This window comes from Bos mutus, chromosome 22 (genome assembly GCF_027580195.1).
Source record: "Bos mutus isolate GX-2022 chromosome 22, NWIPB_WYAK_1.1, whole genome shotgun sequence".
In the NCBI taxonomy this organism is placed as follows: domain Eukaryota; kingdom Metazoa; phylum Chordata; class Mammalia; order Artiodactyla; family Bovidae; genus Bos; species Bos mutus.
This window is the reverse complement of record NC_091638.1, coordinates 50671221-50692083: the sequence shown is the minus strand read 5'-3', so window position 1 is coordinate 50692083 and position 20863 is coordinate 50671221. Positions and strand designations below refer to the sequence as shown.

The following is a 20863-nucleotide window of genomic DNA, read 5'->3' as shown; positions in this document are numbered from 1 at the left end:
GCCATTATAAAGCCTTTGGCTCTTCCTGTGGGAGGGAAAGGAGGGTTTAAGCAAACAAGGGAAGCAGTTTGATTCATGTGTATAAAGGATTATCCCAGCTGCCGCACAGAGAAGACCGTAGACGGGCAAGAGGGAGCAGCCCAGCTTGTGCAAAACTGGAGAACAGAGGGCACCGCAACTTGAACTAGGTGGAGCGAGGAGGCAGCGGGATGTCCAGACACTGAAGCCCAAGATTTACTGATGACTGATAAGGCCTGAGAGGAGAAGGAGTCAGAGTCTCCAAGGGGAAAATGGGGAGGAGCACGTATGTGGGCAGATGGGGGCCTCAGTTTGGGCATGTCACGTTCGAGGTGTCTGTAAGACATCTCGGTGAAGACATGGGGTCGGCAGGGAGAGGAGAGGGGAGTTCAGGGGAGGGGTCTGGGCCAGACACACATTTGCAGTTACCAGTGGGGAGTAGGAGATAAAGCCTTGAGCCTCAGGCAGCTGTGGGCTTGGAAAGCCTCGTGTGCACAAAGGCTGAGTCCCTGCAATGTTGGAAGTGGGATTCTGGGTTTGGGAGACGAGGAAGCACCTGCAGAAGAGCTCAGAACAGCATGACCAGGAGGGAGGAAGCCGCCTGGCAGAGGGTGGTGTTCCCAGAGGAAGCTGAGAATTTCTTTCGGGAGAGAGGGAGGCCTCAGCGCTGTCGGGTCAGGGGATGATCAGGTGAGAGGAGGAACCTAGAAGCGACTTTTGGATTTGATGCCGTGGAGGTCACCAATGACTATGACCTGAGAGACTTCTGTGGAAGGATGGGCGAAGCCAGGTGGCCTGGTTGAGAGGAAGGGAGGAGTGGGGCTGGAGGCCATGAGTGGAGGCCACTCTTTCAGGGAGTTTTGCTGTAAGAGAAGCAGAGAAATGAGGCAGTAGCTGAAGGGGAAAGTGGGCCAGATTTCCTTTTTCTTTTTCAAGATGGGAGAAGCATCTTTGTATGGACATTAAAATCATCTGAGTAGAGAGGTAAGCAAGGATGATGAAGGAGAGGGGAGAATTTATGAAGGTGAGAAGTGGGCCTTGGGAGCAGGAGACTGGCAAACATAGGGACAGTCGTCAAGAGGCCTTAGTTGTACAAATTCCCCTCCAGCCGCTCCCACTTTCCCAGCAAGATTGTGGACAGTCTGTCAGTGGCAGTGAGCAGAGGGAGGTGGCTGGCGGCCTGGAGATCAAGGAGAAGGTGTGAGGAGTCGTCCAGGAGACAGGAGAGTTAAGGGTCCACGGGTGTGTGTCGCGATTGCCGGGCGTCAGTTGCAGCCACCACATGGTGTGTGGACACACATCGGGCCTGTGTGCAGGGGGCACCAGCCTCGCCACACAGGCTCTGCTGGGTGCAGAGGGCATTGCTTGTTTGTTCACTGCCACCACAGCTGAGTTGAAAGTTAACCTGAATTTGGATCCCTGATGGTCACATACAGTGTCCCCAGAAAGACTGCATTTTGACGCAACATTGAATTAAAAAGTCACTGTGTACACAAAAGACTGCGTGTCACACAGCATGCAAAACAAACACAGTAGAAATTGCTTACTTTCTCAGAAGAAACCACGGACCTTGCCCAGCCTGGAAACAGGGTTCTGGTCCCTTTGCATATTATAAAGGGCTCTCCATAGCTTCTGATGAGCTTGCAGCCCCAAGTAATTTAAGTAAGATATGAAACGATGCATTTAACCAAGTGGGGTTATTTCTTTATGACACCTAGAAATTAGTCTACTGAAAGGCCCTGGAGCCCTTTGGGCCTAGAGATGGCTGCAGCCACCACCAGCCACCACACTGCAATGGGCCTCACAGCTGGCGGCAAAGGTGACTTCCAGAGGGCTAGACTCAGGCTCTGGCCATCCGAAGTGGCCAGTCTGTGAGACTGGATGGGTGGATGTGTGCTGTGTTGGCTGACAGACAGTTAACAGTGTCCTTTTTCTTTTTCCTGGAAGAGTCTTTATTAGACCGAGGGTGTGTCTCCTCCCTGGCAGTCCCTTGGAAGGGAGGAAGGACCATAGAGTGTCTTGGAGTGGATCTCCCGGCGGGCTCTGCGGTTCCCCTCTAAAATGGCTTTACCTGAGACAGCCTACCAGTGGGCTCCTGAATCTTTTTGGCAAGCAGATGGCGTTCACATAAGGGCAGCAGACTTAGAGTCTCCTTCTGTTAGTCAGACCCTACAAGGACTGGGGGCACAGGGGCCGAAGGGGCCAGGCCAGGATGCTCCGCAGGCGGCTGTGGCCAGGCCTCCGCAGTGACTTTCAGCCAGGCTGCCCTGTTGCCTAGGTTCCAGCATCCACCCAAATGAATACACACTGAAGCAAGTATAAAATGTCATGGAAGCAGTGTGAAGCCTTGCCTTTGGCTTTTTGTACGTGGCTTTCTTCAAACTGGAAAACTGGGAGGGGGGTCAAACGAAGGAATGTGGGGCATTGAGTTTAGCCTCATGGTTTGCCTTCTACTCAGCTCTGATGCCTCTGCTGCAGCTGGGCCATGTCGGATGGAGGTGGGGGTCAGGCATATTGAACTCCCCTCAATGGTTCCTCAAGGCCTGGATCCTAGAGCTCTGGCCCTGTCCTTTCTTACAGTAGCAGAAAAGTAACAAACACATCACCCATCTTGATGGACTTGGTCTGGCATTAGACATTCTGGAAGACCACCAGAAGGAAGGCTCCATTGTCCCTGCTGGAGGTGGCATTAGCTGGGCCTTCGAGGGCCTCCCCTGCTTACCTCCAGCTGCCCAATATGGGCCTCTGAAGCAGACAAGCCAGAAAGTAACAGACCTGCCAGAGCAGTTGATCTAAACTAGCTGCATGTTGAAATCACCTAGGGAGGGAAAAAATACTAATGCCAGGGTCCTGCCCTCACAGATATTGATGTAATTTGGTGTGCAGTCTAAGAGTCAGAAATGTTAAAATCAGTCTAGGTGTTATTCATATATAGTTTAGAACCTTGGTTCTCAAAGTGTGGTCTGCAGACCATAGTAAAGGCATCACCTTAGAGATCGTAAAAATACAGACTATACCGCAGACCTACTGAATCAGACTCTGCATTTCAGGGAATGAAGGGAACATTCCTGAGCCGACCACATGGCCTGGTGCTGACGGCTCAGGTGGGGACACTTGTCAGGGCTCAGCATGGAGCACAGTTAGCACTGGGCTGGTGGAGGGCTGTGCTAATGGCACCGGCTGGCAGCCACCTGGGTTGGTGGAGACCTCTGCAAGCAACTTCTCTAACCTTGTCATTTTCAATGTCATTTCAGTGTTCCCCGGAGACTGGACCCCAAGGAGCCCCTGGGTAGCCAGAGAGCAGCTTCCCCAACCCCGAAGCAGCCTTCTGCTACCACTCCCGGCCGTGAGAGCCCCCGGGAGACGAGGGCACAGGGCCCTGCAGGCCAAGAGGCCGACGGCCCCCGCAGGACGCTGCAGGTAGACAGCAGGACGCAGAGATCAGGGCGGTCCCCCTCTGTGTCACCAGACAGAGGCAGCACCCCCACATCACCCTACTCCGTCCCCCAGATCGCCCCCCTTCCCAGCAGCACGCTGTGTCCCATATGTAAGACCTCGGACCTCACGTCAACCCCCAGCCAGCCGAACTTCAACACCTGTACCCAGTGTCACAACAAGGTCTGCAACCAGTGTGGGTTCAACCCCAACCCTCACCTCACCCAGGTAATCACCTCTGCGCCGGCTCCCCCCACCCCACCTGCCTTCCCAGGCCTCCCCTGGTTCCCTTTCTCTTCCTGGTCATTTCCCTTGGCCGTCAGCCCCTGCGTCTTCCCTGGGCTGGGATTCTGGCTCCCAGGTGTGGAAGTAGAGAGCAAGTCCTGGTCCCAGATCTCCAGAGGAGCTGATTACTGCGCCTCCTGAAAGCTTGGGCTCAGTCCTGTGTAGAAGGTGCTTTCCTATCTGCTCCAAGTCCGACCTGGAAAAATGCCCTAGGGAGGCCAAAGAGAGCCTTACGGATAGCTTTTCCCATGGGTGCACACTTGGAGAGGGTCATGAGCAGCCTCAGGACCCAAAGAGAGGCAAATCTCCCTGACCCCTGGCCAGCCTCCCTCCAGTGGGTCCTGGAGAGGGGACCAGGGGAGGGGAGCAGGTGTTAAGGGAGGCAGGGGACTGGGCTTTGGGAAGAGCCTCCTCTGTGTCCCCTTCCGGTTAGCTGGGGCCTGAGGGGGCAGAGCAGCTCCCCTTCGCCGGTGAGGAGCCAGGATTCACATGGTGACAGTGTCCTACCCTCACTCCGAGGCCACTGGAAGGCCATTTCCATGAGATTGGCCTCCTTTCTGCCCTAGAGGACCCAGGGTCCCCAGCCCTACCCTGGCTGTGTTGGGATGCTTTGAATTGCTGTGGAGTGCTCATCCAAGCCCAGGAGCCTCTCTTAGGTGCCCTGGAGGCCAGGTGCTCCAGTTTACTAGCTGGGCTGGGGCCCGTGCCTCTGAAATGAGTGGCTCCCTCCCTCCCTGCTGCAGTAACCCCCGGAAGTCTCCGATTGTCCCCCCAGAGCTCTGCTCTTGGGCTGGTTGGAGCATGGTGACTGCGTGGCTGTGGCTGCAGCTGGGATTAGCAGCAGCAGGAGCCGTTTGGATCACGTGGGTGGGGGAGGGCTGAGTGAGAATCGTTCACAGGTCGGGGTCTATTTGTGACATGAGGTGCTGTGGGTGTGGGACGTGTGGTTTGCGAGAGGTAAGTGTGAGATTCCGAGGAAGGAGCTGCCGGTGTAGGATGATGACTCAGTGCGTTTGGAGTCGCTCCTGGAGTGTGGGGGCTTCCTGCGGAGGCGTGCACACTCGTGATTATTACATCTGTGATTAGAAACAGCCCGTCCCTGCGCTGATCAGTTAGGTAAGTGTTGCTCCGTAGTATCTAGAGCACTGTGATGAAGGCCAGGGAAGCTCACCTGTGATCCTGCTGCCGAGAAGCCAGAAGCACCCAGCCTCGCAGGAGCAGGGGGTTTGGCAGGCAGGGATGAGAGGCCACTGCGGGAATCTCCCCACCCCACCCCCCGCCGCCTTATGCTGGCCCTGCCCCCTGGGATCCAGCCTCTGGAGAGGCTCATAGAGCAGCAGGACCTGAATGACGCTGGGTGTGGTGGGCGGAGATCAAGGGAGAGCCACACATGCAGCACCAGTTCCACGGTGGGCCTCCCAGCCTTTCCCCTACACCGAGGACCTTCGGTGAGCAGGGAGGGGAGCCAGCCTTGGGCTGTGCCTGGAAAAACAGCAGAGTGGGAGGGCCTGGCGACACTCGGTCCATCTGTCTCATTGTGCCTGGAGGAGCCGAGGCTCTGGTCCAGGAGGAAAGGGGCCCCCAACTTACTGCAGAGGAAGAGCAGGCCTCCGGGCCAGGCCCTTCATGGCACGTCCAGGCAGGAGCTCCGAGACAGGGCTGTCACTGGCCGCCTTCCCCAGACCTGCTTTCATGGCTGCGGTTATGGAACCCAGTTTGGGAAATGCTGACCATTCTCCAGGTGCTCACCTGACAGGGTCCGAATGTTTCTCGCCAGCCCCAGGAGACCCTCCCAGTGAGGACGCACTGACCAGGAGCCCAGAGGTGTTCACATTTAAGCCTATCCAGTGCCCAGTGATGGGGACAAGACAGGAAGGCTGTTCTCTCCCTGGATGTGGGTTCCTACACAAGCACCATAACCTCCCGAAGATTGCATTTCTCTCAGGGAGAAGCAGGCTGTGGGTGCCAGCCTCGGTGGCTTTGCTGATGCCCCAAGCCTGCTCCACCCTGTTAGCCCGCCTCTCTGCTCTTCAGTGACTCTGTATTCAGGTCTGCCACCCCTTTCTCCTCCAGGACAGAGACACCTGTTCTGATAGCTGGGCGAAGCAGACAGGTGTGGCCGTGGGCCAGCAAGTAGAGGGGAACAGTGAGGTCGGGGTGGGAGCCACTCCTGGAGAGGATGAGCCGTGCCCTGTCTGTCAGCCCCATCAGGGGTCTCCTTGCCCCGCTCGGAGCTGCCCCAGCAACGCATGCTGGCTTGGAACTCCTCCAGAGGAGTCCGTCCTCACTCCAGGAACAGCACCACGGGAATGAGTGCTGTGCGGAGGCAGGGTTGACTGCACGCCTGCGTCTCACTCCAATCAGCAGAATTCTCCTGGAGCACCACCTGAAATGATGCTGCAGCCTGCACCCAGGGGCGCCCACCCTCTGCCCCTGTGGGTACAGCAGGGCTGCCACCTCCTCCCCACTCCTCCAGGTCCAGGAACCCGTGTGCCTTCCACCCCCTTGCTCTAGTCAGAATCACTCACAAGCCCCCTCTAAGAAAACTATGGAAACATGATCACGGTCTTTCTTCACCTGTTCCAAGGTCTAGATGTTGTTGAGATCAAGCTACTGTGCCATCACCCCACCCCCACCCCCCTGGCAAACCTTGGGCTTAGGTATGTACCCAGGGTGGGTGGTGTGGAGAAGGGAGGGAGAGACGCAGTGGCCACAAGCCTCTTCCTCTCCTGACTGCATCCCACTCTTTCCGGCGGCGAGGGCCGGGCCACCAGATGGCCTGGGGGTGGTGCTGTGAGTGCAGCCTGGATCCCTCTGCCGCAGCCTCCAGCCTTGCCCCGTTCCCTCCGTTCCTTCCTGGTCACCTTGCCACCCGCCCAGGCCGTGAGGAAAGAGGAGCAGGTGTTAGAAGGACATGGATCAGCGGTGGGCTGCGGAGCGGCTAAGGTGTCTTCCTCTCTTCCTGGGCCTAGCCCTCCCTGTTCCACCTCCAAGCAGAGGGGATGTGAAAGGACCTCTAGGTGGCCTTTGTCCCTTCTGGGTGGGTTTGCTTGGCAGTAGCCACTTTGACCCAAACCATCTCTGAGTCAATAGGGAAATGCCCTGAAGCTTCAGCCAGCCCTGGGCAGCTAGCCCTACCAGCCCTGGTCCCAGGAGCTGGGCCTCTCGGTTGTCTTGCTTGGATCACTGCGAGGTGGAGGCTAGAGTCACTGGGGCAGACCGATGAGGCTGCTGTGCAGGAGAGGGGGTTTTTCACTGCTGCGGCCATCAGGCGTGGCACACCTAACTTTAGCTATGAGAGGAGGCTGTAAAATTATCTGAGAATGAATATATAGCGCAGAGAAGATAGGCCTGGGAGGGAGGGGGGCCATCTGGTGTAGGACCGGGGGAGTTGAGGGCTCTTGGGAGGTGGGGAAGGACCAGCAAGGTATAAACTCTCTCCCTTTCATGGAGCTTCAGGCTAGTGAGGCCTTCCAGCACCAAGCAGCAATTGGGTTCAGCCTCCACTACCCAAATCCTGGCCTCGGATGCTAGGCAGGTTCCGAGGACCTTTCTCAGGGTCCTGACCCAATGACATTGGCACGGACCTCCCCTGTGGGCCAGGCCTGGCTGAACAGGCTCTGGGCCAACGTGCCCTGTCCTGTGGGACCCTGTGGTGCCCACCTCTAGGCCTGAGGTCAACCAGTTGACAGGGGAATCAGTTTAGTGGCAGACTTGAGACAGTCGGATGCTGGATGAGGCAGGTGACGTGTTGATGCCGTGGGCAGTGTGAGCACACAGTCCTGCCCCCGTCCCTGGCCCACAGTGGGCTGCATGCCTCCAGTCGCGGCCTGGCCCATGACTCACAGCCCGGAAGGGCATGGCATCATACTGGCCAGTGGGGCCCTCCCAGGAGCCTCTGGACTTGGCACCAGCAGGGAGGGCTCATTTATAACCCGCTTCTGTGATGTTTCAGCTTGTACCAAAATGGAAAAAGGCGTGAATGCAGCATCAGGTATGATGTCAGTGCAGTGATCCGACACGCAGCCTGCCTGCTCTCCCTGGGAGGGCTGGGCTCCGAGGCAAGCGGCTGCTCTCCGCAGGAAGGTGGGCCACGTGACGTGTGCCACCCTCCTTCCTCCTTGCTGATGGCGCCGTGGAAGGGGATGCTGCAGGAGCACCCATTACTGCTGGGGGCCCAGAGCTTCCCGGCAGCCCTGGAGGTGACAGCGCCACAGGCCCCACCCTGGGCAGCCTTCTTTGGGGCCAAATAACCACATGCAAGGCTGGATTCTACCCTCTGGGGCTGAGACACAGGGCGGCAGGTGCAGTGCCACCAGCGTCCCTGTGGGAAAGATAGAGAAACCCGTCCCGAAAGGTGTCCCCACTCCCCTTCCTGCCCCGGAGCCCCATGGAGGGAGAGGCCACGCAGACGTGCGGTTCCCAGAGCCCCCAGCCTCCGGCTCCTGGAGGATGGCATCACTTCCATTGCCCTGTTGTGCACTGAACGGTGCGAGGAAGGGAGCAGCTGAGAAGGCTCTCCCGGGGAGGACCTCCCTTCAGAGCCCACGGGGCTTGCTGTGCTCACCCTCGAGCTGGCTCCTACACCACAGGCACTGCCTCCCTGCTGGAAGCCACTTTCCTAGAGCCTCTGCTTCCCTGCCTCCAGACCAGCACACCGCCCTGAGCCTCCCCACCCCCACTGCTGCTCAGGCCCCCACTGGGCGGGGTCCAGGGGCCTCTGCGCCTCTGAGATGGCAGGATGGGCCCCTCGCTTTCAAGAAGGATCAGCCACCACCTGGCAGAGCCATCTACCTGGTAGCTGGAGCCCTGGGAGGTCCCCTTAGCTCCACCTCTGGGTCTTGGGACAGGAGGTCTGTGACTGGCACATCTCCCAGCCGAGTGCCAAGTTAGGCTTACGGAGTTATCTGATAACAAGGCTCTAAAAGAGGTCCTCTGTCACACTGATGGAAGGCCTGCCCTCTGATTCTAGTGGGCAGTAGGCTAGGAGGGTGCCCAGGAGCCACAGACACGGTCCAGCCAAGGAAGACTCTCTCTGTGGTTGGTCCCGGAGTCTGGGGACCTGCCCCAGGCCTGGTCATGGATCCATAGCCTAGGTGGGCTGGTGATGCACAGCCATCTCCCTGCCCAACCAGTGGGCCACCCACATGTCCCTAACGTGGGATAAGGATCTTGGAGTAGGGAGGAAGAGGCTGAGGATGACCCCCTCCCAGCAGGCTCCCAGGGGTCCACGGGGGAGCCAGAGAGGGGAGTCTTATGGATTCAGAGATTTGCTCAGCCAGCATCCTCCCCAGGAGGCCTGTGTGCTGGTCCTCTCGGCCCAGGCCTGGGCCTGGGAGGGGCTGGGAGAGGGCACAGTGCAGGCTCCTCGCCGTCTGGAAGATGCTAGATAGAAATAGTTGCGCCCATCTGGGAGATGACTCACTGAGGGGCGTTTTAGCCGTTTCTTGGCGAGGTTCTATTTTGGGTGAGACGCCTGTGACAGCCTGGGTGCCGGGGGCTGGATAAGGGGAGCTTCTTGTGTTAAGTGCAGTTTTAGCACAGGCCCTTGTTGACCCCTTGTTGATCCGGGACCCAAAACAGGGTCTCCCTGAAGTCTCAGAATCAAAGGGTCTCACCTCCCAGATTCCTCTTCTCCGGAAATCCCACCTCAGGGCATGCTTCACAGACAGAACCTTGGGTGTGAGCAGTGTACTCACCTCAGGAGCTGAGTCTGTGGCTTCCGCCCTGGGCCAGGGCCTTGGCATCCTGCTCAGGAGGGTGATCATCTCCTGGGTTTCTTTGAGGGTTAGCCCAAACAGCTCGCCTCTGCAAGCTCCTACTTTGGACAAAAATGAATCCTGACACCCCTACCAAATATGACTTCTTTAAAGGAGTCTTGGGGCTGAGTCCCAAGGACACACATTGTCTTCTCTGTGACTTTCTCCGTCCAAAAGTATACAGAGCTGCCTTGGGTCTTCAAAGCGCTTAGATGAGTTCACAGTTCCCGGCTTGGGGCGGGGCAGTTCACACCCAGTGCTATGGCATGACTAATCTTATGGTTTCCAGAGCTGGGCTTGGTCTTTGAGTTTCTCGAGGGCAGCTTCTAGACCTCTCACTTGACTTGCATGAGGCTCAGTGGCCTGAAGAAGAGGTAGACATATGAAAGGCACTGGGCTCCAGGCTGCAGCTCAGGAGCTGGGCAGGGCTGGCAGGGCCAGTCTCTCCAGCAGCATCACTTCCTAGCTGGGTAACCGCAAGAGCCAGAGGCTAAATCATATTAGACCTTGGTTTTTCTCTACTGTGAAGACAAAATGAAAGAATGCCTGCAAAACATGCCCTGCATGATGCAGGGCGCCATGGGGTACTCACCAAAGTGCATGTTTCTCCCCTGTCTCAGATGCTACTCTTGGTTTCATGGCAAGACAGCCAAGCCCAGGCTCCCAAACTCCAAGTCAGCCACAGTGGCAGCCGTACAGCCTTGTGACCTCAAGGCAGAGAGCAGGGCCAGTGGTACCTACTGAGGATGGGCAGAAGGGGCTTTCTGCCCCAGGGACCAGACTGAACTTTCCCTGGCAACTAGGCTACTGTGGTGCATTCAGACTCTAGTTGCAACCATGGATGAGCAGACTTGTCCTCTGCCTTGGCTCAGGTTGAGAAGGAGGAGCTCCTTCCACACCATGGGGTGCTGACTCTCCAGTCTCATGGCTGTAGCCTTGTAAGAGCCATGCCCCTATTGATAGGTTATCAGGCTTCATCCCCCAGCAAGACTCTGTGGCGTAAGCTCTGCTCTGTGCCCGGTACTATGCACTGTCCCTGGACCACCTCAATAAGAGCTCATGGGCAGGGCAAGGAGACACCCAGAGGAATAAAGTAGCATACGCTTTGGGAAAGAACAAGTACCATGAAGACAAACTGGGTGGTTAGCTACAGAGTACTTCGGAGGGATTTTCAATCATATGGCCAGGAAGGGCCCTGATGGGGAAGTGATCCTGGCTGAGACATGTGCAGGTAGCTGGCTCCGGGGCTGAGGAAAGGGTGAGTGAAAGGCCTGGTTATGGAAGAGAGCGCAAAGGATCTCTTGGTAGAAGAGGAGACCAACATGCCTGAGGTGAGAGGGCAGGAGAGAGGGACAGAGAGAGGCATAGGCTGGAGTAGATGGGGGCACTCCTGGATTACAGAAGAGAGTTCCCATGGTAAGTGAGGGGGGAGTCCACTAGAGGGCTTTGAGCCTGTAAGTGACATGCTCTGATTTATATTTGGATTTTGAGAGGAAGATAATATTGGCTCATGTAACTGGGAATCTGAGGGTAGATTTAAGGCAGAGCTGAATCCAGAGAAATAAATGAAGCCATGGGGTCTGCTCGTTTCTCCTGTCTTGGCTCCACTTCTGACTGTCTCTTCACTTCATTCTTAGCGCCTCTCTGCACGCTGGGCAAGAAGGCTCCTGCCCACGCCACTGCTACGTCCTTCTGATGAGTGACGCTATCTCCTACTGTTCATTCACCCTGAAATATGGAAGGGCACTGATTGGCCCTGTTTGCAAGGTCATGTGCCCATCCCTGCAACCCTGGCTGAAGCCAGTGATTGGCTCAACCCAAATGTGAGCCTGCTCTCCTTGGGAAGGAGCTAATGACAGAGAGAAATGACACATCCATCCTGTGAACAGCAGCACATGCCTTGTTTAGTCTGGAGGCACAAATTATCCCTAAAAAAAAAATTTGTCTTCCTTAAGAAAGCAAAAGATTTTTTCATTTGGCTTACGTCACTCACATCGTATCACTTTGCCCTCATTTATTTTGCTCTCAAGAAGTTTCATTTGTATCTTTTCTCCTCAGCAAGACTGTGAGCTCCTCAAGGACAGGGATCATGGTTTCTTTTTGTTTTCTTTTCCTCCCTCTCCCACCTACTATTCTTCACTCCTTTATTCATTCTGCAAGTTTTTATTGAGTGCCTGTTGCATACCAGGCACTTGTTCTAGGGCCATGCGGTCTGTCCTGATATACGTTTTAAAAGATCACTCTGCTGCCCTGTGGGAGTGACCTGAAGCAGGCAGCAGGGGAAAGAGAGTGAGCAGTTGGAGGCTATTCTTAGGTGGCTCTAGTGGTAAAGAATCCACCTGCCAGTGCAGGAGACACAGGAGACATGGGTTTGATTCCTGGGTCGGAAAGATCATTTGGAGAAGGAAAGGGCAACCTACTCCAATATTCTTGCCTGGAGAATCCCATGGATAGAGGAGCTTGGCGGGCTACAGTCCATGGGGTCGCAAAGAGTCAGACATGCCTGAAGTGACTTAGCATGCACAACGAGGGGTCATCCAACCAGGAGGATGGGAGCGTGGGTTGGCGAGGTGGGATGTGGAGACGCACGATGTACCCAGGTACAGCCAGTGGGTGTGGGGAGGACTGTGGCCGGCAGTGGGTCGGCAGTTTGGGGCTGGGGGGTGTGTGAGTGCCTCCGTTCATCTCCGTGTACCTGGCAGCCCAGAAACACCTGTCCCAGGCTTGGTGCTCCTGCCTGTGCGAGGAGCTGGCCCTGGCTGCTGGGGGCTGCGAGGACCTGGGCCGTGGGTGCCCCAGTCCTTAACGTCCTGGTGACCCTGCTGCTTCCTCCTCAGGTGAAGGAGTGGCTGTGTCTGAACTGCCAGATGCAGAGGGCTCTAGGGATGGACATGACCACGGCGCCTCGCTCCAAGAGCCAGCAGCAGCTGCACTCCCCGGGCCTGTCTCCTTCCCACTCCCCAGCCAAACAGCCCCTGGGGAAGCCAGAGCAAGAGAGAGCTCGGGGCCCAGGGGGACCACAGCCTGGGCCCCGGCAGGCCGAGACAGCCAGGGCCACCTCAGTGCCGGGGCCTGCCCCAGCCGCCGCCCCTCCGGAAGTGGGGAAGGTGTCTCCCCAGCCCTCTCTCCCCATCAAGCCTTCCACAGCCGAGCCTAGGCCCCCAGCAGGAGAGGCCCCGGCCAAGAGTGCCACTGCAGCGCCCTCCGGGCCTGGTGCTGCTGAGCCAACCCAGGAGGGCCTCACTGGGAAGCTTTTTGGCCTTGGTGCGTCGCTGCTGACCCAGGCGAGCACCCTCATGTCTGCGCAGCCTGAAGCGGACTCCCAGGGCCAGCCTGCCCCGAGCAAGGGGCCGCCCAAGATTGTCTTCAGCGATGCCAGCAAGGAGGCTGGCCCAAGACCCCCAGGCTCAGGGCCTGGGCCCGGGCCCACAACTGGAGCCAAAACTGAGCCTGGTTCAGGGCCCAGAGCCCAGGCGAGAACGGGGGGAACCACCAGCCCAAAACATGGCAGAACAGAACACCAGGCAGCATCGAAGGCTGCTGCCAAGCCAAAGACCACGACGAAGGAAAGGGCCACCTGCCCACTGTGCCAAGCTGAGCTCAACGTGGGCAGCAAGGGCCCCGCCAACTATAACACCTGCACCACCTGCAAACTCCAGGTGTGCAACCTGTGTGGCTTCAACCCGACGCCCCACCTGGTGGAGGTAAGAGCTGGACCAAGCAGGTTCCTCTGGGCCTTGGTGAGGGGCTGAGCCTGGGGTGATGGAGGGCATCAGAGTCAGAAAGGGTGGCAGAAAGCTGATTCTGGAGCAGTCACGGGACTGTCCCTATCGCTGCAGCAGGGCTCCACTCCCTTATCTGGCCTTGGCCCCAGCCTCTCCTTCCACTCTGAGAGTTAAGTGGTGCAGTGAATGGAGTCCTGGTGTCCACTGTCTCTGACCAGCTGACCAGTGCCTGAGGCTGGTCCCAAAGGTAACCAGGCTTAGGAGGCCCTGTGCTGGCTTCCCCATTCCCAGCTATCATGGGCATGGCCCTGATGGAAGATTCCAGTCACCCCTGTGCATGCAAGAAGGGCCTGAGGTCCCACCTTGCCCACTGTCTGTGACCCTCACAGGGGTTGAAGGGAAGTTAGGCAGTGGGCTATGCCCCCATGCCCAGGGCCGGGCAGAAGGCTTCCTCATAGCACGACAGCCCAGCCAGGCAATGTCCTCCCTTCATTTCCTCTTCCGAGGTCATGGGTGTTAATGTTTACTTGTCAATGCCATAACCTTTGGTCCACAGATTATCCCTGGCAGGGCCTGGCTGTCCATGGAGCTATTTGTGGAGATGCTCAGAGATGTTCTTCTTACCCAGAGGGAAGTCTGAGGGAGTACTGGGGTTGGGGCCCATCTCTCTGTAGTCCCTCTTCCCCTGGAGGGCTCTGGCCCTGTGCAGAGTGGGGTGAAAGTGGGCAGGAGGCTTGGTATTCTCGTGAAGCTTGGAGCCCACCCTGGGAGGCTCCGAAGGTGCCCATGGAGCTACCCTGGCAGAGCAGGGTGAGCCTGGGCTGGGAGGCTGCTGTGGCTCCTCCCCTCACCCCACTCCGTCCCACCAGGTTCATCCATGCGAACTCCACTTTTGCTGCCTTGCACATAGCTGGGTATGTCCCCTTCCGAGAGTGCCCATGGGGTCTATGATTGGCTCATCTGGGCAGGTTGATGTGTCCCTAGCTGTGTCACATCAGGAGATGTCAAGCCCCCTTCTCCGGCACACAGCAGTTTCCTGAGTCTTGGGGCCCCTGGGCTGAGCCATGTGTAACTGATGGTGGGCAGAAGAGTGTGGTGCCATGACTGCCGGCCCAGAGACAACAGAGGAATGTGTGTGGTGGTGGAATGGGCTCTGTGGCACCTAGTTCTGACTTGTCTTGGGTCAGGCCTCCATGGGAGCAGCTCGATAATGAGAATAACTTTGGCTGCGAGAGGCCATGTTTTCCAACATGCAGGGAGGGGTGGCTTGAGCAAAACAGATGACCTCTTCATGGATGCCTGTGTGGCCCTCCAGGCCCTCAGTGCCGCTGCCCCAAGCCCTAGGTCTGGTGGCTCACCGGAAGATGGCTGGCCTGGCGGCCCAGAGAGCTGAGGGGACACCAAGGAGCCACTGCAGAGCAGAGGCGCTCTGGTCAGAGCCAGGCACGCACACACTGCTGGGTGGGGGGACCTGAGCCAAGCCCCTCTGGCCCACTGTGCTGCCTAGCCTAGAGGACCTTGTCCCCAGGAGACCTCCTGGCCCACATTTCCTCATTAGGCAGGCTGTGCAGAGGGGAAGGCAGAACTGTCTCTGGCCAGGAGGATGAATGTTCCCGACAGTGCCTTTCAGCGGCCTCCGGGCCGGGCCAGAGGAAGTGCTGATTCTGCCCAAACAGAAGAGTCTCAGTCACATGCTGACTCGGGGTGAGCGGTCTGGATTCTCAGCTCAGCCTCTCGTGAGAGGTTGGCTTGTCATCTTCCTGGACTCTGGAGCCTCTGCCCCCATCGTCCATGTCCCGCTGTCTCCACATCCTGCCCCACTGCCTCCTCCTGGGCCAGGGCCACCCTTGCCTCCACAGGATCTGTGGGTTCCATGGGCTTGATGGCAGAGCTGCTGGGTGTCCTGGTCCTGTGCTCCTGACAGCAGTCCGGAGGTTGCCCAGCTTCTCTGACTCATTTCTCCTCAAGGCTCTGTTGCTTAAAGCTGCTATCCCCAGAGGGCCCGGGGCTGCTCCTGGGGAAGTGTGGATGGGCAGCCATCATGCCACTTCCCATGGTTCCTACCATTAGACCATGCCACCATTATCCATCAGAGGTGCCAGCTGGCAATCTGGGACATCCTCAGCTCCCTGTCCCCCTGAACATCCTCCATGGCCCAAGCCTTGCGGCTCTGCCTTCTCACTGTCAAGACTCTGGCCTCATCTCTCCATCCCAGTAGCCACGGCCTTACTCCAAGCCTTTGTCCTCTCTCCCTGCAGACAATGATCAGAGTTTTCTCACGGCTCTGCCTCTTTGGGTCTTGCGAGGGGCTGATGGGAAGGGACTGGTGCTTGGTGTGTCCCCCTCCCCCGCCTTTCCCACCAGCACTGTTGCCTGTCCTCAGTGGGCCATCTTTGGTGTTGTCTCAGCGAATGGCCGCTTGGCTCTTGGAGCAGTTTTGTGTTTCCCTGTGTATTCTTGGTAAGAGGCTCTTGGTTTCTCAGCAGGTGGCCCAGACACATCCCTCCCTGGGAGGGAGGTGGCAGGAGGAGGTAGGGAAGAGAGCCTTCTCCAGGACCAAGGGTTAGGTCTGCCTTGGCAGTCTCTCCCCATCAAGCTGCCTCTATGCACAACGTGGAACAGAGGGAGCCATGTCAGCATGCGTGCTGGGTACCTGGCGGGGACAGACCAGCTCCCTCCAGGCCTCTTAGACCTGCTGTGGCTCCAGCCACCTGTCTGGGCTGCCAGGGTGGGGACCATCCCCAACATCTCTGAGCCGTAAAAACCTTTCCACCTTCTTTCTCCAGAGGGAGTCCAGAGCACACAATGGAGGTGGCATTGAAAAGCTAGATCTCTTTTCCCTTTGAAATTTCCTCCGAAAAATTAACCATAGTGCTACTTAGTGAGTCATTTCATAATTAAGAGTTGTTGATTCCAAATTTTTTTTACCTATTTATCTTTTTGAAGGATAATAGTACCCTCTGGCTTAATTTTTAATTGGCTTTCGGTTCAAAATAGGGTTTGTGAAGAAATTAGTGCAATCGGAATAGTTACAGTAATGCCGCCAGCTTCTTATTTTATTATAATTGCTGAACTAGCAGCCATGGCCTTGAGAAGTCAGACCTTCCCGTGGCAGAGGGCCTGGTGCCTGTGATGTGGAAGGGGCTGGGGGAGGGGGCTACCTCTGCTCTACACATGCCTCAGTCTGCCTCTGGGAATAGATCTCAGGGAGCCTCATTTCCTCCACGCGGAATGGGAGCCATAGCGTTCTCTCTTAGGTTTCTGTGAGAACCGGTGAAATGCCATGCCTCAGACCCTTGTGCGAGGTCCAGCACACAGGCAGCCCTTCAGCCAGGAGGTTGGAACCAGAGTGTCCGAAAAGGAAGTCTCTGCAGGGACAAGAAAGTCCCTACCAGCCCCGACTGCCTGAGTGTGAATTGAGCCTGTGGCCAGTGCAAGCCCCTTGTTTCATCAGGTTTGGCCCCAGGGAACGAACACATTTGTTGTTGCAGCGTGAGTAGAGGGCAACCCAACTGTGAAGGCACACCTTGGGGCTCTCAGCAAGGATTCCTCTTATTGGAGGCAGAGGCCACAGTCAGGAGAGGAGCAGCAGCCCAGTAATGGCCATGCCTGTGGTCCAGTGTGCCACTCTTGGGCTTTTATTTTTTTAACCTCTGGGCATCCTTGTCTCAGGAGTTCTCATTGGCTGTCCCGGGTCTTGCAGTAGGACTGGGGATACGTTGGGCTAGGCAGCCAGCCCAGTGTCACTGTAACCAGGTGGACACCTCAGCCAGCAATACCTGCAGAGAGACTGTGTTCAGCAGGGTCATTCAGGCACAGTGTGGGGAGGAGGCGCGCTGGGCTCTCTCGGCCCACGAGGCACAGCAGCTAGTGATTCTGGAAGGTAGGAGGTCTCACATGCCTGCCGGGGGTTCCCTACCAACTCTCTGACAACTCAACGTCCCCTGCCTCGCCCCGAACCCACCTAGCTCCGTCCGAAGGGTAGCGCGTGAGATGGTGATTGCCCTTGGGGGCTGCTGCCTTCCTGCCCCCGGAAAGGCACTGGACAGAGGGAGGCAAAGCCGACATGGTCATCAGAGCCTCCCATTGTCTATCCCCAGGTCCCAGATCATCCCCAGCCCACTTGCCAAAGGGGGTAGGAAAAGAGCAAGCAAGCAGCTCCTCAAAGCTGGGGCTGGGTGACGGAGAGTATGACAGAGAACACGCAAGTGAATGAATGAATGAGGGGTAGACACTAAATGGGGAGAGGGAATGAATGAACAGGGAATGAAGGGGTGGTGGTGGAGTAGGGGCAAGTGAGGGCCAGAGATGCGAGCAGCACAAACAGAGGATTCAGGGCTGCAGTTCCAGCTTCTTCCCACCCCCAGGCACGGCCAGCCTCCCATCCTCCAGAAGACTTGGGCCTTGGCCAGGTCTCCCTCTGGCTCCCCTTCTAATGGTCTCAATGCCCTATACCCTTCTCCCCCCACCCCCAAGGGGCTCGGGAAGGGCCTCCAGCTACCAGGTCAGGTGTTTATTTTTAGCTGTTCCCTCACATGCCTCTGCCTCCCCCACCTCCCTCCCCCGCTGCCTGCTATAGCAGAGCCAGGAGCAAGAGGGCCAACTGGGGCACCCCTTCTGCAGCCTGGCTGCCTCTGTGAGGAGTAAGTGTGGGAAGGAACAAGGCCCCAGGGAGCCTGTGACCACAGTCGACACACTCTGCTGAGGGCTGGGCCTCTGGGCTCGGGTAAGCAGGCCGCTGCAGGGGCTGTTCTGAGCTCTAGGCATGAAGTCTGTCGCCTCCATTCTGGCCACCCTTCCAAGGTGTCCTTGCTTCATTTGGACCGTTTCTTCTGGGGCTGGGTCTGCCAGCCAGAGGTGGAGGTCAGAGGTTTGCCAGATTACCAAGGTGAGCAAGGCAGATGACCAAGCTTCAAGAGGCCTAACCTGGATGGCCATCTACATGGGGCCAAGGGAGAGCCAGGGCAGTGTTACCTTGGGCCAGCCCCCCTATCCAGGCCCAGATCCTCACCCCGTGATGCTGATCGTGGGGCAAGGGAAGGGACTGTTTGCTCATTTCTAGAACTTTCTCTGGGCCTATGCTGACACCCCTCTCAATCTTTTTGCCACCTCACAGCTATCTCCAACATGGAGGGATTCCCACTGTGACCCAAGGTGATGCTGGCCCAGCCCACCCAGCAGTTTCCCTAGGCACCAAGTGAGCCCATGGCCCAGCCAGGGGCAGCACCCATGACCTTGTAGGAGTTTGTACAGGGGACACACAGAGCATCAGATAAGGTCCCAGGGAGTCAGCAGTGGTGCTGGAACCAGGCCCTGCAAGGAGCAGGGTGAGGACATGTGGGACCTCTGAAGGGTTCCCCTCCATAGCAGAGCCCCTCTGCTCAGGACCTGGGTGTGGAATTCAGCCTCCAGGAGCTCCAGTCTCAGGGAAGCAGTCTCAAGGCCCGAATCCCAAGCCTGTGGAGCAGACCTATCCCTCAGTCAACACCCAGGCCCTGCCACCAGCCTGGCCTGGCCTTCTGCCGGGGCCCAGGGCAGAACCATTGATACAGCACCCACTATGGTGGCCTGCAGGTGCCAGGCCAAGAGCAGACATCTTGGAGGTACCATACTTCCAGGGTTCTGTTGGGTGGACTCAGGGATGTCGTGGGCCCAGGGGTGGTATGTGAGCTAAGAGTGCTAAGGATTCTGGTCCTCTGGGCTGGTAAGGGCTGAGGGCGCTCTCTGGCCCTGTCCCTGGCTCTCTGACCTTGTGGTTCCATGTCCTCTGGTTCCCCTGACTCCCCATCCTGATGGTCAGGCTGCTGGCAGGATCCCAAGAGTCTGGGCACCCTCATGTGTAAGAGCAGGACAGTAGGGGTGCCAAGGCTCTGCACCCCTGGGGCGAGAATAGGCACTGGGGTGCCTGTTACTCTCATTCCCCGCCCAAGTCCCACCAGGGAGGAGCTCTGACTCTGGAGGAGGCCCTTGGAAGACATCCCCTGCCCGCCGCTGAGCTGCTACAGAAATCACCTGCTCAGAGGTGCTCAGACCCTTCCCTGTACAGACAGTGGCACCTGGGGGGGGAGTTCGACTTGGTTGCTGGGGTTCTGGAAACTTCACCATTGATGTCCATGTCATACTTGGAACAACCCCTTTGGGCTCTGGCTTCCAAGAAGACTGTGTACCAGCCCATGTGTCCGTCTTAGTTATGGCTGTGTCTCCAGCCCCCAGCACTGAGACTGACACAAAGAGAGTAGTCTTGAAAGTGAGGGGCTGATGGTGGAGGAGGATCCCAGCCTGGCTCTGGAGGGAGCAGGGCCCCTGGCCTCAGAGCCAGCACACAGTCCCCATCAGAACAGCCCAGAGCCTGGGGAGCAGGAGGAGGCTTTTGCATGGGGGTCTTTGCTGGTCTAAGACAAGGTGAGTTGGGTTGGAAGGTGTGAGCAAAGGGGACTGCTCGGCCCCACCCCCAACCACCAAGCAGGACTTCCTCTAGACCGCCTCCCCTGGCCCCGCAAGCCGGTCTCCTCCCAGCACAGCACTTACTTGGGAATGGAGAAGGATGGTGCCTGAGGCCTGAGAATTAGGAGGCTGGGGAGGGGCAGTGCATCTGGGAGGTGCTCTCAGCCTGATGCCCTTCCTGAAAGGGTGTGCTCACCTGGGGGACTCTGCTCCACTCCCAGGGGTGTTCACAACCTGGGGGGGGTCCCCAGCCCCCCTCTTCCCTAGACCATGTGCTGCTTTTGTAGCCTCCTCTCTCATACAGGTCCTCCTTTTCAGCCTAGTAAAAAGCTCCCTGTGGGGTAAGGAAGGGATCCTTCCTTGGGGTTTGTCTTTTTAATGCTGTACACGAGCATCTAAAGGCTGGGGCCCTCTGTCATTTGGGACCAACAGACCCATCAGTCTTTTGCTCCTCATCAGTCCTTTTGCCTGTAGTGTCATGCTTTGGGAGTCTTTCTCCTCATGTTTATAGAAATAGTCATGGAAGTCATCTTTAAGTACTTCAGTGTCTTTGTGATTTTCATCAAAACCCTCCTCTCTCGTTTCCTTACAGAAAACCGAGTGGCTCTGTCTGAACTGCCAAACTAAGCGGCTTCTCGAGGGCAGCCTGGGAGAGCCGACGCCCCTGCCGCTGCCCAGCTCACAGCAGCCCCCTGCGGGGGCCCCTCACCGTACAGCTGGAACAGCCCCTCCAAAGCAGAAAGGGCCACAGGGGCTGGGCCAGCCATCAGGCCCCCCGCCTGCCAAGGCCACCCCCCTGCCCACCAAGGCCAGTCCCCTGCCCACTAAGGCCAGTCCCCTGCCCACCAAGGCCAGTCCCCAGGCCAAGCCCTCTAGGGCTTCTGAACCCAGCAGAACCCCGAGCAGTGCCCAGGAAAAGAAGATAGGAGTCCCAGCTAAAGCCGAGCCTGTGCCGAAGCCCCCTCCAGAGACCACCCTGCCCCCTGGGACTCCTAAGGCAAAAGCTGGGGTGCGGAGGACCGAACCCACCACCCCCATCACCAAGGCTGTTCCAGAAGCCCCCAAGGGTGGGGAGACAGAGGTCAGTCATCATTCCCAGGGGTCCTGGCTTTCAGGCAGGGGAGTGTGGAGAAGGGTTTAGCTCCCTGCGGGACTGGGATATGGACCTGGGACGGCCCTTTGGGCCAGAGAGGACAG

At 57.6% G+C, this 20863-nt stretch overlaps 1 protein-coding gene across 1 annotated transcript in view; it reads left to right on the top strand.

The window, feature by feature from the left end:
* Positions 1 to 1012: 1012 nt before the first annotated feature.
* Positions 1013 to 20863, top strand: part of BSN (bassoon presynaptic cytomatrix protein) — a 40641-nt gene continuing 20790 nt past the window's right edge. The window contains 5 exon segments of the mRNA XM_070358957.1: positions 1013 to 1042; positions 1145 to 1218; positions 3273 to 3681; positions 12335 to 13201; positions 20259 to 20747. Coding sequence (XP_070215058.1) covers positions 1013 to 1042; positions 1145 to 1218; positions 3273 to 3681; positions 12335 to 13201; positions 20259 to 20747 — 1869 coding nt within the window.